The sequence below is a fragment of the Xyrauchen texanus genome, chromosome 8 (assembly GCF_025860055.1).
Source record: "Xyrauchen texanus isolate HMW12.3.18 chromosome 8, RBS_HiC_50CHRs, whole genome shotgun sequence".
NCBI lineage: Eukaryota > Metazoa > Chordata > Actinopteri > Cypriniformes > Catostomidae > Xyrauchen > Xyrauchen texanus.
Window position 1 is genome coordinate 32,139,624 of NC_068283.1, and position 17,757 is coordinate 32,157,380.

At 39.5% G+C, this 17,757-nt stretch overlaps 1 protein-coding gene across 1 annotated transcript; it reads right to left on the minus strand.

The window, feature by feature from the left end:
* Positions 1–51: 51 nt before the first annotated feature.
* On the minus strand, positions 52–16,996 carry LOC127647692 (glycogen [starch] synthase, muscle-like). Its single transcript, XM_052132112.1, has 16 exons — positions 16,848–16,996; positions 15,521–15,639; positions 12,682–12,863; positions 11,049–11,240; positions 10,364–10,549; positions 9,908–10,052; positions 9,426–9,543; positions 9,218–9,338; positions 8,633–8,739; positions 2,521–2,580; positions 2,219–2,411; positions 2,018–2,144; positions 1,839–1,934; positions 1,545–1,708; positions 1,224–1,304; positions 52–1,064 (listed from the first exon to the last, which is right to left on the minus strand). The coding sequence occupies exons 2-16, from the start codon at positions 15,636–15,638 to the stop codon at positions 852–854; spliced, it is 2,103 nt and encodes a 700-aa protein (XP_051988072.1). The 5' UTR covers position 15,639; positions 16,848–16,996; the 3' UTR covers positions 52–851.
* Positions 16,997–17,757: the final 761 nt, after the last annotated feature.

Below are 17,757 nucleotides of genomic sequence, written 5' to 3' on the forward strand. Positions count from 1 at the left end.
AAGTGCAGTGTCATTTTTTTATAATGATATAGACTTTAATCTGAGTTCTACAGACATACAGTGAAACTCATACAGTGTGCAGGGGTATTTTCGTGCTACAGTACTAATGATGCTCCAGTGTATTAGTTTAGCTGGCTGGCTTTGGCTACATTATGACACTCATTTAACTTAAACCACTCTTTTATGCTAACTGTGAAAATGAATGGACAGTCACTATGCCGGTGTCAGTACGTAACACAGCAAAGGGAAATCTGACAGGGTGTCAAACTTTGCAAGTAATATAACTTTTGTGGATGCAAGGGAATAAGGTAATTTCGAGAAGGTAATAAATCTCACAAATGTACAATAAAGTTCTGTTAAAAAATATAATTTGTAATGATTTCACTTCTCTGGTCATTTCATTTATAAGGGAATTTATGAGGGAAAAACTGTTAGTTTCAAAAGTCTTTCATTTTTATGACTTTTCACAGTGACTTGTACTATTTGACTGCTTTGAATGTCAACTTCAGATTGGCCATCTGTGGCACACAGCTAGACATTCCATATACTGTAAATTGTCACATTAATAACTCATTTAATCCTTTACACTGATATTTTTGTATTTGGCCATGTGCGGTAGACCCCATGAAAAGCTTTCAACAGAAAGGCTTGAAATCACATATGGCTCACCACATACAGTAAATATCTCTTCAGAAGCAATGACTGCAAACCCTGTGTGCAGACATTACGTTTGCAGACATAAAACAGTATGTTTAAGGGAGTGTCATTACACATGTCTGTGTGCATCAACAGATACAAATGCCTCACAGTATAAGCTGCAGTGTGTGCATGTATGCATGCATGGGTTTGTTTTAGTTTTTCTCAGGAAGATCGACTGTCTGATTCTTGTTACGATTTTGCACGATGAACGGTTGGCGAATGTTGACCCGATCTTTCTCCGCCTCCAGTTCTTCATCGTACCGTTCATCCTCATCCTCCGCTTCACTGTGATGGGGTGAGGAGTGAAGCGAGTGGGCGGGGGACGGGGGCACTGAGGCGGGCCGTGGGTATCGGAAGCCTGTAGTCTGAATTGTGAAAATTAAAGATGTCAGAATATTTGCATTCAGTGTTTGTAGACGTGTACATTTATAGCAGCGTTATCAGAGCTCTCAAGATCACTACAATTCACACAATTAAAATAGCATTAATTAAAATAAAAATAATAAACAGATGTTTGGGCTTACCGAAGTTGGCTCTTGAGGTTCATAAAAGTAGGTGTCCGGAAATGCTTTGGCTAAGGCCATATGCCGGGCAGATACGTAATACTAAAGACAAACGGGAAAATGACTGGACTTCAACTCATGCATATTAACATGTTGTATTGATGTATAGAGGAAGTTAATTGGGCAGTCTGGGCAGGACCTTTCTGGATGGTCTCCTCACAGTGCAGTTGTGGTTACCAGACAAGTTGATGATACAATATATCTATGTTTATGTGAGTAACTTAGCAAAATAGTAATTAAGAGGTGATCTAAGCAATTCTTAGCGTATATGTGGCATCTTACCCTGCCCAGATATCTCCAGTCCAGCAGGTCACTAAGACGCTCTGTTCGGTTCCTCTGGATGATTCTCTGCCTGCGACTCTGCTGACAGAACTGAAACAGGAAAGACGTCAGCTGATTACAGGACTCATCCACCCCACGATACCGCCGATCCAGAATATAGATGCCTAAGAAAGGGGAAAAAAAAATTGCATTACACTGAAGTCAAACTGATTTAAACATTTAACCAAGAATGAGAGAATAGCCTTTTTTAATTTATCTAATAGTTGTCATCATCACTGTATTCATGGCTCTCACCATAAGCAGATGGGTCGGCAATGTGTTCCTCCATGAAGCAGCCAAACCCAGACAGATTAGTGGAAATCGATGGAATACCCATCACTGTACACTCAGCTGAGAGAAAGAGAGAGAGGCATAAATACTAACTTGTATACAGTACATACTGAATTGTGGACACAATATGAAAGTAGTTTTACCTGGTGTGTATCCCCAAGGCTCGTAGTAAGATGGAAATACTCCAAGGTGGCAGCCTCTCACAAACTCTTCATAGTCCATCGGCAGGAGAGGAGAAGTGGAGGAGAGAAATTCTGGATGAAAGATCACCTAACAAAAGGAATATATAGTTTTAGTTTGATATAAGCCATTTTAATATAGTGCATGTGTATTTGTATGTGTACCTTGACTCTATCCTGCGCGCTGTTGAAGAGGCCGATGCGGCGGATGCAGTTGAGGATGGGATCTGTACTGTCCTCCAGCATGTTATGAGTGCAGATGGGAGGCTGGCACTGCCGTTGGGTGGCGAAGATGGCACGCTTCATCATGGTGAAGTCCTCTTTATCTAACATCTTAGACACATCAGGCAGCTGCCCCCTGAAAAAGAGAGAGTAAGAGAAAAAACTACCACTTGTTCTTTTGGTCCATGGTCCCATGTCTAATATTTCCTACATAAGGTCAAAACACAAAAAAATAAATAACTCACACTAAAAGTGACTCATAGAGTTTCTTCCCAAAACGCTCCTTCACAGTCTGTGCAGTGTCCCTGAGAACAATACAACAAAGATGCAGTATTACCATGGATTGCACTCACTAAAGCTTGTGGTAGAAGATTATATTTCAGTAATACTATGTGTATCAACAACAAAATGTTTATCATGTTTATTATAACATACTTATATTCAACAGATTTAGTTTTGATCCAAATTCAAAATCATACTTGTAACTTCTCCAAGACCTTTCAAGCTACATCCACCAAACTCAGTACTAGGTATGTGCAAAACTACCAACATTCGCAATCGACTAGTTGGTTGGTTGTTTGAGTAGTTGACTGGTCAGTGTTAAGAATAATAATGTATAATTTGGCTTTGTAATGTTAACACACTACAGACACATTTCAGAGCAAAATATGGATGAAAAACATGGCACTTCAACATGTTAACTAACAGATATTCAACAAAAATAAAGGCTATATAACTAGTTGCACAATTAATATTCAGGTGTTTTGACACTTTGTAATGTGATCGTGAAAATTCATACTTTTCTCGAAACACTACACACACATTTCTCTTATGCAAGATTCATGCTTTCAGAACAGTTAACACAGACAACTAAAATTAGTCATTCTCAAATGCACATGCCAGGTTGTCAAATCCCTTCATATTGATATTTGCTGTGTTAGTAATGCACACAAAGAAAATAAAATTTACCAAATTTTTCACAAAACTATGGTAAATGATCAGCACTTATATAGTGCTTTTTTTTTTTTTAAACCTGAGAGGTTACCAAAGTACTTTATACTGTGTCCAAATCACCCATTCACACACACATTCACACTCATACACCAATGGTGGCAGAGCTGCCATTGGGAGCAACTTGGGGTTCAGTGTCTTGCCCAAGGACACTTTGGCATGTGGAGTCGTGTGGGCCGGGAATCAAACCTCCAAGCCTGCGATTGGCAGCCGACCTGCTCTACCACCTGAGCCACAGCCGCCCCAACTATCATGACTTAACCATCTATAAAATGGGTTGGATATGAAAGTTCAATAAGGAAGAAGAAACAGAACAATACAAAGAAGAGGTGCAAACTGATAAGCGGTAAATGAAATAGGAGGAAATGATGAGAAAGGGGGAATGTTTTGGAGAAAGACCCAATGAAGATGCTGTAATGATCAGAGAACAGAGAGAAAGAGGACAGCAAGATGGAAGAGTAAATAAGACACAGAAGATCAAATGACCTGAGAGCACATCTAATTGATCATGTTGTGAATCACAGTCTATTGTAGACACACAAAGTGTTTGGCCTAATGTAAGCAGATCTACAGCGACTTCAATCTCAACAAAAAAAGAGGGAGAAATTGCACTGGTCTTCATGCCACAATGTCCACAATTACCATCTGTGCTCACAGTGCTGTCTTACAGTTGCAGTCAGAAGTTTATTCACACCATAAGTTTTTTACTATTCCTGACATTTAATGGTAGAAAACATTCCCTGTTCATTTAGCATTACTACTTTATTTTAAGAATGTGAAATGTCAGAATAATAGTAGAGAGAATTATTTATTTCAGCTTTTGTTTCTTTCATACACTTTGTTATTATTTGGTAGCATTGCTTAAACAATTGATTGTTTAACTTGGGTCAAACGTTTTGTGTAGCCTTCCACAAGCTTCTCACAATGAGTTGCTGGAATTTGGAGATTCTCGCACATTATTTTTGTAAGGTCAGGTCTTTATGATTGCCGCTCCAATACCTTGACTTTGTTATCCTCAAGCCATTTTGCCACAACTTGAGGTGTGCTTGTGGTCATTGTCTATTTGGAAGACCCATTTGTGACAGAGCTTTAACTTCATAGCTGATGCCTTGAGATGTTGCTTCAATATATCCACATAATTTTCCTTCCTCATGATGCAATCTATTTTGTGCACCAGTCCCTCCTTCAGCAAAGCACCCCCACAACATGATGCTGCCACCCCCATGCTTCACAGTTGGGATGGTGTCCTTCGGCTTGCAAGCCTCACCCTTTTTCCTCAAAACATAATGGTCATTATAGCCAAACATTTACATTTTTGTTTCATCAGACCAGAGGACATTTCTCCAAAAAGTAAGATCTTTGTTCCCATGTGCACTCGCAAACTGTAGTCTGGCTTTTTTATGGCAGTTTTGGAGCAGTGGCTTCTTTCTTGCCGAGCAGCGTTTCAGGTTGTCGATATAGGACTTGTTTTACTGTGGATATAGATACTTGTCTACCCATTTCCTCCAGCGTATTCACAAGGTCCTTTTGCTGTTGTTCTGATTTCTTTTTATATTCCAATAATGTCAGGTAAAGAGGCATTGAGTTTGAAGGTAGGCCTTAAAATATATCCACACGTACACCTCCAATTGAATTCAATTAGCCTATCAGAAGCTAATTGGCTAATTGATTAAAGGCTTGAAATCATTTTCTGGAATTTTTTTCAAGCTGCTTAAAGAGTTAACTTAGTGAATGTAAACTTCGGAACCACTGGAATTGTGATAGTCGTGAAACAATTGTTGGAAAAATGAAATGCCATGCACAAAGTATATGTCCTAAATAACTTAATATTTATATTAATATTAAATCTGTGAAGTGGTTAAAGAATTTGTTTTAATGACTTCATCCTAAGTGTTATTTAAACTTCTGACTTCAACCTTACGTAGGTCTAAACGATATAGCAATACTGAATTAGTTTTTTTGCAGTAAACTTCCTCATCCTCGTTCCAGAGAAAAAGCAGTTAAAAAAATTTTACAGAAATTTAGAGACATTTTATGAAAACACAGATTTTTATGATAAATGTGTTATTTTAATTGTAGAGTTGCATATCCAGCACTGAAAATGATATGACTTCAATAGAGAACACATCTATGGTTTTGATGTTATTATTTAGTTTTACAACCCCAATTCCAAAAAAGTTGGGACAGTATGAAAAATGCTAATAAAAAAAAAAAAAAAAGGATTGATTTGTAAATTATATTCACCATGTGTTATATTGAAAGCACTACAACTACACATTATATGAGGTTTCCCCTAAAAATTGACAGTCATTTCAAACCAGATGATTGCAACATGCCAAAAAAAAAAAAAAAAAAAAAAAGCTGAGACAGGGGCAATTTAAGACTATTAAGGAGTTAAAATAAGGCAATTTGAAACAGGAGATGTAAAACAGGTTATGCAATCATGGGAGCATCAAAAAACAGCCTAGTCCTTCAAGAGCAAGGATCGTTCTAGATTTGTCAATTTGCCAACAGATAAATGTAAAAATGTGCCAGCAAATAAATGTTCTCCAAAGACAAATTGGAAGGATTTTGGGCATTTCACCCTCTACAGTGCATAATATAGTTAAAAGATTCAAGAAATCTGGTAAAATCTTGGTATTTAAGGGCAAGACGAAAACCACTTATGAATGCATGTGAACTCTGATCCCACAGACATCACAGTCTTGATAAACATCATTCATCTGTAATGGATATCATGAACATGGGCTTGGAATAACTTTAGTAAACCTGTGTTAGTCAACACCATTCGCCTTGCATCCACAGATGCAAGTTAAGACTTTACTATGCAAAGAAGCAGCCCAACATCAACACAGTTCACAAGCGCCGCCGACTACTCTGAGCTCGGTCTCATCATAGATGGAAAATAGAACAGTGGAACTGTTTTTATGGTCCGATGAGTCCACATTTCAAATAGTTTTTGAAAAACACAGACGTTGTGTCCTCCATACCAAAGAGGAAAAGGACCATTCAAGCTCTTATAAGCATCAGGTCCAAAAGTCAGCATCTGTATGGACCAGGGGTGTGTCAGTGCCCATGGCATGGGTAACTCGCAAATCTGTGAGGGCACCATTAATGCAGACAGATATGTACACCACCAATTTTATTGATATTGTTTATGTAACGTCTGAAATGCAATAATTATACTGTAATTGGTGCAGAACTTTTCACTTGCTAGCACACATGTATATTTCTCTTTATAACGGCAATTTATAAATAAATAATTTAGTCCTAGGCTTGACAAGGACATGCTAGTCTTGAAATGATGTTGACCACTGGTTGGCAACCATGACAATCTAAAAATGAGTTACTACAGCGGTCTATTTGGTCAGAATATCCTGCAGTTATAAAAACTTTACAACGTTTGTCCTAAACAGACTAGCAATCGCTATGACTAATGTTAGCGAACATAGCCTAACTTTTGTAAAGTAATTCATTTCAAAACATCAATGTTTCCAATAAGTCAAAACAACAGCAAAAGGTATGGCACTTACCTGATCAGATGACATGTTTTTGGATATCCGATTCGCGCTGATAAGAAGTCCTGTATTCATGTGAATACAGGTGCCTCGAACCACATTCATCCACGCAGAGCCGAAGTGCAACCAAAACAATGTTCTTCCGCAAGATGCATGCAGTTTTATTTTTTAGCCGCTAGAGGGCCAAAAGTTAAATTGTGTCTTCAGTGCCTAAATGCTTAAGTATTATTAGAAGAAATGGTGATGTTCCACATTGGTTGTCCCAACTATTTTGGAGCGTGTTGCATCATCTGATTTGAAATTATTGTACATAATAAAAAAAAAACTAATGAAATTCACAAGGAAAATCACCTTTTAGATACAGACGTCGCCTTTCAGTCAATTCAAGAATGTGGATTTGCATTATCTGAACCAGCCTGAAAAATTGCATTTTAATGTGATCTGATTTAGAGGACAATTTATGATACCATAGATTTTATTGCCAATTTTAAATATGTTCTATGATAGTAAGCTTGACCAACCGTTTTGGTGATTTCGTTCTTTCCTCATTCAGTAGGAGCGATAAGAGATTGGAGCTGTACTTTTATGCCAATTGAAAGATGGCTGTAGAGTGATTTGGGTCGAATTTAATGGAAAATATGTGAGATGAGCTCTGTTGTGTGGCAGAAATTTAAGCAGCCTCTGGAGTCGTAGCTGGGAGGTGGGTGTAGATAGGCGGTGTCAGTGTGTTACCTTCATTGAAAACAGTCATTTCGAATTTAGAACGTGCCATGTCGTACGTCAGACACGTCCGGTGTGCGACCCCCCATATAGTGTGCTTTGTCATTTCTAAGGGGACGATAAAAATTAAATAATATTCGGAAAAACCTCATAGACTTACATTGATGGAATGTTCAATGGGGCCACTCAAACCCCAACTGTCAATAAATTCTAATGTAAACACACCCACCCTAGGCCTTTAATCTGCTTAAAGGTGATGCAAGCGATTTCTTGAAGAAAGGTATGTGTGGGGATGGGGGCGGGGGCGTGGTCGTGTGTCTGTTTGCAGGAGAAAGTGAGTGGTGGGGCTCATCAAGCTGGTTGGTGTCATTTCTGTCAGCTGTTTCTTGTTACAGTGATAGCGGAGAGAGACCTCAAAAAGCAGCCAAGACACGCCAGAGAGAGTGACACGAGAGTGCAGTGTGACGTGTTCTGAGAGTTTGCGAAGAATTTGTCATTAAGAGTCTGTTTTGAGAGTTTATGTTAAGAGAGTGTTTTTCCTTTTGAGTGTACAACCCAAGAGACCGATAGTGTGCAGTGTGAAAAGGAGACAGAAAATGTAGTCTTACTCATGCTTAATCGTACAAACATATCTGGGATTCTTGAGTTATTTCGCTCAAAAAGTGTCCCGATCTCTGTGACAGCTCTGGACTCTAGACTGTGAACAGCAAACAAAAATGTGTCCGTGGGCCGTAGTTGCTGACGGTTTCTGCCTGTCAATAATTTTGCGCGTTCTCATAGTGTTGTAGTTGATGTGGATCCTTAAGACTTAATTCCATTTTAAGATTTATAATATTTGTAACATGAAGGCTTTATCCATTTAAGGATTACAATTCTAGTTATCATTTAATTCACGTAATCTATTTCTACATCATTACACATTGAACTAAGTGTTTTTCTACATCATCTGCCATCATATAGTAGAAACGAAATGACAACAGAAAAACGCAGCTGAGGTTCTAGGTGTGTTAGGGTGTTTTAGGTGTACAGAGATGGTTTTTAATTAGTAGGGTGAGCTACACAGTGTCATTCAGGTTAGCAGTCCTCACAATGCAGTTGTCATGGTTACCAGAGCTGTTTCCGTACGGCTTGGCCCTTCAAGGTCTCCACATTGAAGTTGTTGGTACGAGCAGGCATGATGAAGAATGCCATTACAGTCACCTCACTGTGATTCACCTGGGAATACAAGCATAGAGTTTCAAATTAAGATTTAAAACCTTAAACTAGAGATGTATCTTTCTAAAATGATTTCTCAGTGGTTGAATTGCAAGCAGGGTCCAAAATGAATATTTTGCTAAAACAGGCCAACTGCAGAAGTAAATATTTTTACCTAAACATGAAAGTGTATTTCGCATTATCCTTAAAACTGTTGTCCCCATTACAAATGTCATTATTTTAAGGTTTTACCTCTTATATTTCCTGTATATTTTTTGCAAATATTTAAGCCAAACCGTACAGGTCATTGTATCACTAGCAGCATCTCTGTCTCTAAACCATGCAGTATTTTACAATTCCAAAAAAACCTAGTTACCAGTCAATTGGCCAGTTTATTCACTCACAAAAGCCAATTTTTACTCACATTCGGTGCTCATTTTGGACCTTGATTGTGAATCACCAAATACCCACACGTACACTACCACATGCAAAGACTAACCCTCAGTAGGTAATTAAGTCTGGCCAATGCTTCAAGAAAGATATCAGCTCCTTTATTTGAGAATTCATAGCGTCCAGCAATGAAGAGAAACACAGTCTTGTCAAGGTTAAAATCTAAATGCCTGCAGTGAACACAAAACAACAATAAAATGCATGTATAAAAGAGTATTTCACATGTGAATTTAATTGTGTGTATTTTGAGCTCTGACCCATAAAAATGGCCTCTGACAAACTCCTGGATGCGTGATTTACTCTGAGCATGGAGGTTCTGGAACTCATGCATGGCTGAAAACTTCTTGATATTCAGGCCGTTTGGAGTCACAATATCTGAAAGAGAGAAACAATGGGAACACAGAAACATCAGTGTGCGAATGCCAGTGAAGGAACACAGAGCAAGTGATGTGCGTATGTTTAATTGATATCATGTGATGGATAAAAATGGGTCAGAAACCAGGTTTTGTGACAAATGTACAGTTCAAAATAAATGTAATTATTTGCATCCAGAAAGCCTCTGCAGTGCTCAAGCTTAGAACCTCAAACCCTTTATCTTAAGCCAGAACATTCCACTTGATGATGAACTTGCCGTGTGATGTCATTCGAGTTATGACTGGTGCTATTAGGATTTTATAAGCTTTTAAGAGCACTTAGGAAACAGTAAAAAATAAAACAGAAACCAGAAGACATAGATCACCTGGTTTCCGCTTTAGTAAGTGTTCGGCCTCGATCGCAGTGATCTGAGACACCGTGGTGAAGACATGTGCACAGCGGGCTGCTGCACGCTCCAGACAGTATCGGTGATAGATCTGCCTGTCACCTGCCTCTTTATCCACATTAAACTACACAAAGAGACAAGAGAAAAAGACATTACTGCTTTACTAGTGAAGAATAGAAACATGGATAGGCACACTTACTCCAAATTGCATCAGGGACACCAACTGCATTCATATTTTTTCTGAGCACTCTGTGATCAGTCTTGCTAAACTAAACCATGCATTTCTATGTGGTTTGTTTGTGCAGTTTCATGTTGGCTTTTATCCCCCTGGATTTTTCCTCTAATCCATTTATTTAAAGGATCCACTTGCTGTCAAACTAGTATACACTAATAATAGGGAGCGTGAAGAAACTGGCAGTTTGGGCCCTCACACACCTCTGCGAGTTGGTTGTAGAAATCGACATTCCCAGCACACAGGTATCGGCCCAGCAGAGTGGCATGTGTGGTGAAGATGGTTGCTACAGGTAACTGCCGCTGTCTGCATAACACAAGCCCCAAACCTGCCAACCACTCGTGAAAATGAGCCACGATGTGAGGGGTGTCTTCACTCTGAGCTGCATACTAAACACACACATAAAATAGTAACTGTAGAGTAAACTAAATTACAAACCCACAGCATTTCCACACTTACCAAACAGAATGGACCCATTTCACATTTCCAGGTTTGGAACGGCGAAGTAAACTATAGTGGCGTAAACTACTAGAGGTACATGGGAGACCACAGCAAATATTATTTTTGCATTCCCATTTGCTCCAATAGCAAAAGAAATTCCACTGATATGTTTCCATGACTTACGTAAAATGGTAAAGAATAAAAAGAGATAAAAAAAAAAAACAATTACAAACTTACTGACACTCTAAACCCCATCACAGCGGTGTTGATTAATTTTTTAATGTTATAGATTTACACTTGATTAAAAAAAAGATATTGCTAGATTTGTGCTGCTAAATAAGGCCGAAAAGTGACATCACAGGCTGTGAAACAGGTCCATTTTCATGACTGTTCCTTTAGCATTCCTGTATTAGTATAGGCAATATGGAAAGATAGTATAACACACACCTCTCCCAGTAGCCATGCAGTAAGGAAGCCAAAGAGTACAGCATCATTGGCCTCTCTGTCAAACCAGGGCACACCGATGCTGCAGTTCTCCCAGAGTTCACTCTTCCAGCGGTCCAGAGACCAGGCTGTGAAACCCACGTCAATCAGAATCACATAAGGAGAACCCTCAATCAGCCATCGGCCAAAATATACCTAGAGAAAGCAAGAGAGAACGAAGTTAGAAACTTTCTTTGCAATATATTTAAATGGATGGAGATTTTAATTGCTGATATTGTCCTTCTGTGATCCTCATAACAAATGTGTCTGAATATTGATTTGCCATTGCTAAAATCAAACACATAATAGTCCAAGTGTGGCAGGGCGGAGGGCGGGAGAGAGAGATCGTGTGGCAGGGTGTCGTGCGGGAGAGAGAGATCGTTTACGGACATGTCCGTTGTGTGAGTTTGTGTAACGTGATCAATGGAAAGGAGGAGGCGAGAACCGGCTTTTCAGTATAAATAATAGTTTTAATGATAAACTTAAAAGAAGACACAAACACACACATGACGGACATGTCCGCTAACGATCTCTCGCTCCCGCACGACACCCTGCAGTCGACCTTTATACCTCGGAGGCTTGATTAGCCTAATACGGGACCGGGTGCGTAGGATCACGACCCGGCCCCGCCCTCCGCCCTGCCACACCAAGTTTATTCTAGAAATCACTAATAATATCATCCAACCATCTTTTTTTCTCTCCCCGATTTGGCATGCCCAATTCCCAATGCGCTCTAGGTCCTCGTGGTGGCGTAGTGACTCAATCCAGGTAGCGGAGAATGAATCTCTGTTGCCTCTGCATCTGAGACAACCACTCAATCCACGCATCTTATCACGTGGCTGTTTGAGCAAATTAATGCGGAGACGTAGCGTGTTTGGAGGCTCAAGCCATTCTTCGCGGCATCCACGTACAACTCACCACACGCCCCACAGAGAGAGAGAGAGAGCCATATTATAGCGACCATGAGGAGGTTAACCCAACGAGACTCTACCCACCCTTGTAACCGGGGCAACTGGTTGCTTAGGAAGCCAGCCCGGGGTCACCCATCCAACCATCTTAAGCATTTTCGACCAAATGCATATTCAATGATCACAATTAACACCAACAGGGAGGCGGCACCTACACCGCTGCATGAGTTTGATGGCATCACAGTGTGTCAACAACTAAAGAAGCCACTTGGATTAGAGAGGGCAAATGTCTTTGGATAATAGGCTATAATCTTTTAGATACATGGTTGAATGATATTGTAGAGTTGAGGATTTCAACAAACACATTTTATTTGATTTCTGTTCATATCAGTTTTTGGCAAAGTAACTCAGCAAACATAGCAACACTAGCACATACAGCATCTCTCCACACCCCCGGGGAGAAGTTTACTCAAAGTACAGAAATAGACCACACTGATATAGCCTTTAACCTTTAAAACACACACTAGGGAGGCATCACAAACTTTCAGAATGAAAGTTCAGGGTTTCACTGAGACTTCTAGTAGATTTAAACAGTCTGTGTGGTGTGCACGTATATTAAGTGGCGATTTATTAAGATGGCAAATATGTACTAATATGTATGTACTAATATGTAAGTAACGCGAGTACACCTTGCACCCGCTGCTGTTCATTTTTTCAATGGTCCTCCCGAGCACTGCATTGCAGGGTTCAATCAGCTCCACCTGCGTCCTGACGTTTGACTCCGTATACGGGCCCACCAGAAAGTAGTTCTCGCCCCATTCCTCGCAGGTCAGACGCGCCTTGGTCTGGATCACAGTGTAAATCCCACCAACTGCCACAAAAACACACACACGCACACGGAGTGGCAGGTTAACCTTTAACAGATGAATCTAACCAATAGGTCTAATGAGGAGTAAGCCACCCTTTAACTACAGCACAGGTTATCCCAATGCCCCCTTCATCCCTTCTTGAACTTCAATTAATCTAGCCATCTAGATTAAGATGGCTAGACCTTGATCTCGTTAGTGCCATCTTTGATTTTTAATGGGAATGACAGCAAGTGTGTGAGGGATAGACTTACCATCTCTTCAAAGGCACAAACGGTATAAAGATCCTAGATCACGTCTGATTTTCCACAGCTCATGTTGCAGTCCATTGAAGATATAGCAAGTATATCCCTCACAGCCTCTTTGTCATCCCGATTAAAAATCAAAGATTATGCTATTGTGAATAAGGTCCATTTTAAAAATATTTACTGTGCAGCAAACACATGAGTCACATGACTCTTGTGGCCCTGGTATGTGGGGAGATACAGTTTCTGTGCATGCTTTGCATTGGAGTCATTTTTGGCACTTGAGAGGTTTTGTTGTGTGGCATTAACAACAACATCTGGTTCCTACTTTCCGACACAACCTAATGAATCGTCACTTTTAACACAGACAGTGGCGGAGCAAGGGGGTGGCCACCATGGACTGAAGCCTGGCCACCCCACTCGCAATTTGGTCATTTTTTGGCACAATTTAGAGGTGAAATCACAAACTTAACATGTGCGCACACCAAGGTCGCCAAATCTCTCCGTCCCATGTGTCATTGAGTCGACTCTGATACAGGAATCAATTCTTTCGTTTGACTCCGTAACTTTATGAACATGATGTTGTGATTGCCTCAAAATAATTAATGGGCGTACTTTAGAACCAATCACATCCTCTAGAAACACCTGCTGTTTGGTGAGACACCACCTCATTCATCATATGCGTTTGAGTGAGAGATATTGTGCGTGCGTGCAAAAGAGAGAGAGTGTGACAGATTTATGAATATCAAAAGACGCAATTTGAGAGAAGCTCCGACGTTTCGCCGATGTCAGCGAGATATCTAGATTGTTAAATATATGGACCTGTCTGCGATTCTAAACCATACAATGTGAAACTTGTTTTGACTGAATACAACTGCAGTGTTGACATACAGCCAACTAGAGAGCAAGAAAAGGGGCACAGGAAGTTTCAGTGGGAGGAGTCCTGATGTACCTGCAACAGAACATCAACTAGCATGGCTGCGAAATCAAGAAAGTCTCATTGAACGAAGAAATGGAGGAAACATTGCAGGAGCACCAGTGCATATTTATTTCATCTGAACTGGATCACAACCAGGTGGAGAAAGAGAAGAGTTGGAGAGATATTGCCAATTCTCTTGGACAGTCAGGAAAGCAAATAGATCGAATTTTCAGTAGGAGGTACTTTTTCATATTGTAACCACTGATTAAATCATACATCATATTCTGGAATACACAACATATGATCATCATGGATTTGTTTTAGTATCTCGTATCACTTCTCGCATGTACTCTGTTGTGAAACGTAATTTGGAGTCCAGACAGAGTCGTCGGGGATTGGTCGACAGTGAAATGTTTTGTAATGTGTTCACCCCTGTCACTGATTCCTCATGTAATTAGAAAACCCTATGACTTCAGTGACAAGACAGACAGTTTTTAATATGAACAGTATCACGATCCAACATCTTTGAAAGTCGTGTAGTGTGTATGAGGCATTAATCGAACACCCCTAATCTCTTGCCCTCATGAGAAAGCATGTTTCCCTCATTAAAGTTCAAGAAGCAACAAGTAAAAAATGTAATATTAATACAATCAAACTAAAAGAAAAGGCAGGGAAGGAATTTAAATAATTCTTTATACAATATTAAGAGACCATAATATAATGTATTAAATATAATAATGTATTAAATATAATGCAAATATAAAATAGAAATAAAATAAGGAATAATAATAATTACAATGAATCAATGCGTTATCAGTTTGTCTTCAGTTTGACACTAAGCTTAATTTTTTATGGGCCATCTATCTTAATATAGAGAATATTTTGTTAGCCTATTCTTGTTTTAAAACCTTATTTTAATAAGCCTTTTAAAAAAAAAAAAAAAAAAACTTTTGTCAGCAAAAACTAGGCAAAGTATCATTACTGGGAAGAGGAAAATTCAATTAATAGCGACAGTGTGCAGAAAGCTTACATTTAGGCAGTTATGAGATCTTGATAAAAGGTGAAATGATCGGGATTGGTATCGGCCGATCAGGTGACAAAAAGTTTGGTGATGGGTATCGGCTGTAAAAATCCTGATCGGAGCATCCCTACTAAAGACCTGTTGGAGCTATGCATACACTATGGAAACATGCAATTTTTACATTTTCTGAAGAAAATGTGAGTGGTGCTTGCCCTTGTAAAACACACTGCAACGCCGCTAGGATGTAAGGGTTGTTGCCAGTGTCTTTCAATGTGGTTGATGAGGTATTCTGAGTGGTCTGAGCACTTCGCTATGTACCATGGTACTTTTTTCTTACTGCACTCATGACATGCCTAAGAAATAGAGTAAAACAGCCTCATAAAAACTAAATGGATCTTTGAACGCATTAGTGAATATGTCTATTAGAAGACTCTAGCTATGAAACAGTCGATATCAAAGACTTGAACACATGCATACCTTTGTTGGCGACTTCCCATGCGACCTCGAACAGGACTGCATCCTCCCGATCAAACTCTTCGTCCCATTCTTCAAGACCAGATAGGGAGGTGACCGACAAACTGCGTGCCAGTGGCATGCTGGGCAAAGGATGATAATATGATTCAACATACACATTTTGCATATACTTAGACTCACAAACACTACTTGAGTTGCAATTTGTATGATGATTTCTGTGACATCACAACTTGGCAACAGCCAGTTACAGTGTAGCCTATACTATGAGTGTGTATAGAAGAATAGTTTAAGCCTCATCTGAACGGGACACCTGACATTGAAACTGATCTGTAAATGATACCCAGCATACAAATCTGCATGTGTGAATGTGTAAGCATGTGTGTAGCCTTATGTGATGTGCCAAGAGCGGTCTACATTAACAGTATATGACCTTCAGGCAGGCCAGGAAAAACAGTACCACAAATACATGCACACTTCCTCCTCTCCAGAGAACATAGATTTATTTCCACAGCAATTAGTCACATTTAACTGAATGAATGACACTTATCCGACATTGCTCTCTTGCACTTCCTCTCTCAATGTCTCTCTTGTCTGTATAATGCATGATTTACAAATTTGTATAAGTCTCTTTGATACAATGTGCAAATGCATTTTAATTTAGACCAAGTGTTAGGAAGTACACAAATGCATTCAACTCCTGTCTAGGCATGACATGCATTACCCCAGAAAGTAATTCAAAAACTATCATTAACACACCCATCACTTATGAAATACCTTGAGCAACATGCAGAGAAAGTGATTGAGGGAGGCAGTAGGAGAGTTAGTAGCCATAAACCTAACTAGGCTGGCTTCACTTGTAACGTAACGTAACGGTACATAAAGGTCCTCCCTTCAGCATAAATACACCTTCACATACTGGCTGCTTGGATTATAAAAAAAACTACTCATCGACTTTCGTGTTAGTGAAGTGTCATACAAGAGTGAGACTTTTTAATAAAATAGAGTCCGCGTGCGTGCAAGCGCGCATCCTGGAAGGGTACGTGCACTCTGACCACACAGGAACAGTCAAAGGCACACCGCTAATGTCACCATAAAAACAGTGCAAGAAAAGCGTTTCAGAGACAAATATATGTATGGCTGTAAGCAAACGAAATAAAAACAGGAAGTACAGACTCTCCAATGGGTTTGACCCGTTAAAACGAGGAGCACTGCACGTAATAGGAATTATGGGCTTTGCGGATGGACGGTACGTTTTTAAATCACAAAGACACTTAATTTCAGAGTGACAACACACACTCGCACGCAAAACAACAGGTACATTTGCACTCACCCTGCGGTAGCGTCTTTTCCTCGCTCAGAAGCGCAACCCTTACATCTGCTGGAATCAATCAGCAGGAGGATGATCTGACAGTGGGCGGGGCCTTTGGCGCAAACTCTCCATCTCTATTGGACGATTTGGTGGTTCGTCAGTGTGACAGCTCGAAAGCGGCCTGCTACGTCCTATAAAGAAGGCGTGTCTTATTTGACGGCGTCCACCGCCTCCTTGATCTCTCAGTAAATGATAGAGCAGAGCTCGTTAGAGATAGGCGTTTACAAGTATGAGAAATTTGATTGGTTGTTTCAGAAATTTGTAAAAAAAAAAAAACAATGTGGTTGGTTCAGCATCATGCTTGTCGGCCACTGGCAACTCGTGAAGAACCTGAACCTTTATGTAATAAATAAATAAATAATACATGCTTTTATTTTATATTTAGAAACCGTATAGGGGATATACTTACAGAGTATATCTTAAAGAGACAGCATAAGACAATATAATAGATAGATAGATAGATAGATAGATAGATAGATAGATAGATAGATAGATAGATAGATAGATAGATAGATAGATAGATAGATAGATAGATAGATAGATAGATAGATAGATAGATAGATCATTAATTACATCTAATCTAGTATCCCAACTTCAAAACAATAGTCATAGCCTCATAAATAAAAATGTTTATTAAAATCAGAAAAGAGTAATCTTCGGGTAGATCTTTCATTTTAATTTCGCAGGAACATAGTTAATCAGAATCATCAGGGTTTCAGTATGTGCAATATTTAAACTATTTTCTTTTAGCCTTTCTAATGCTTCAGATAATGCAAGGCAGAAAGGGCAGTCTGGTTATTTACAGCACACGAGGTCATAGAAGATGGCACAAATCATGAAACACTAGATGATACTGTATAAACATACAGAG

What these genes read in the sequence shown, in the direction of transcription:
- LOC127647692 (XM_052132112.1), bottom strand. Translation starts at nt 15,638, where the DNA reads ATGCCACTGGCACGCAGTTTGTCGGTCACCTCCCTATCTGGTCTTGAA. An exon ending in ATGGGAAGTCGCCAACAAAG is followed by an intron (nt 12,864 to 15,520) that starts GTATGCATGTGT and finishes TTTTTGTGGCAG; the next exon opens with TTGGTGGGATTTACACTGTG. An exon ending in TCTACAACCAACTCGCAGAG is followed by an intron (nt 10,053 to 10,363) that starts GTGTGTGAGGGC and finishes CTCTTTGTGTAG; the next exon opens with TTTAATGTGGATAAAGAGGC.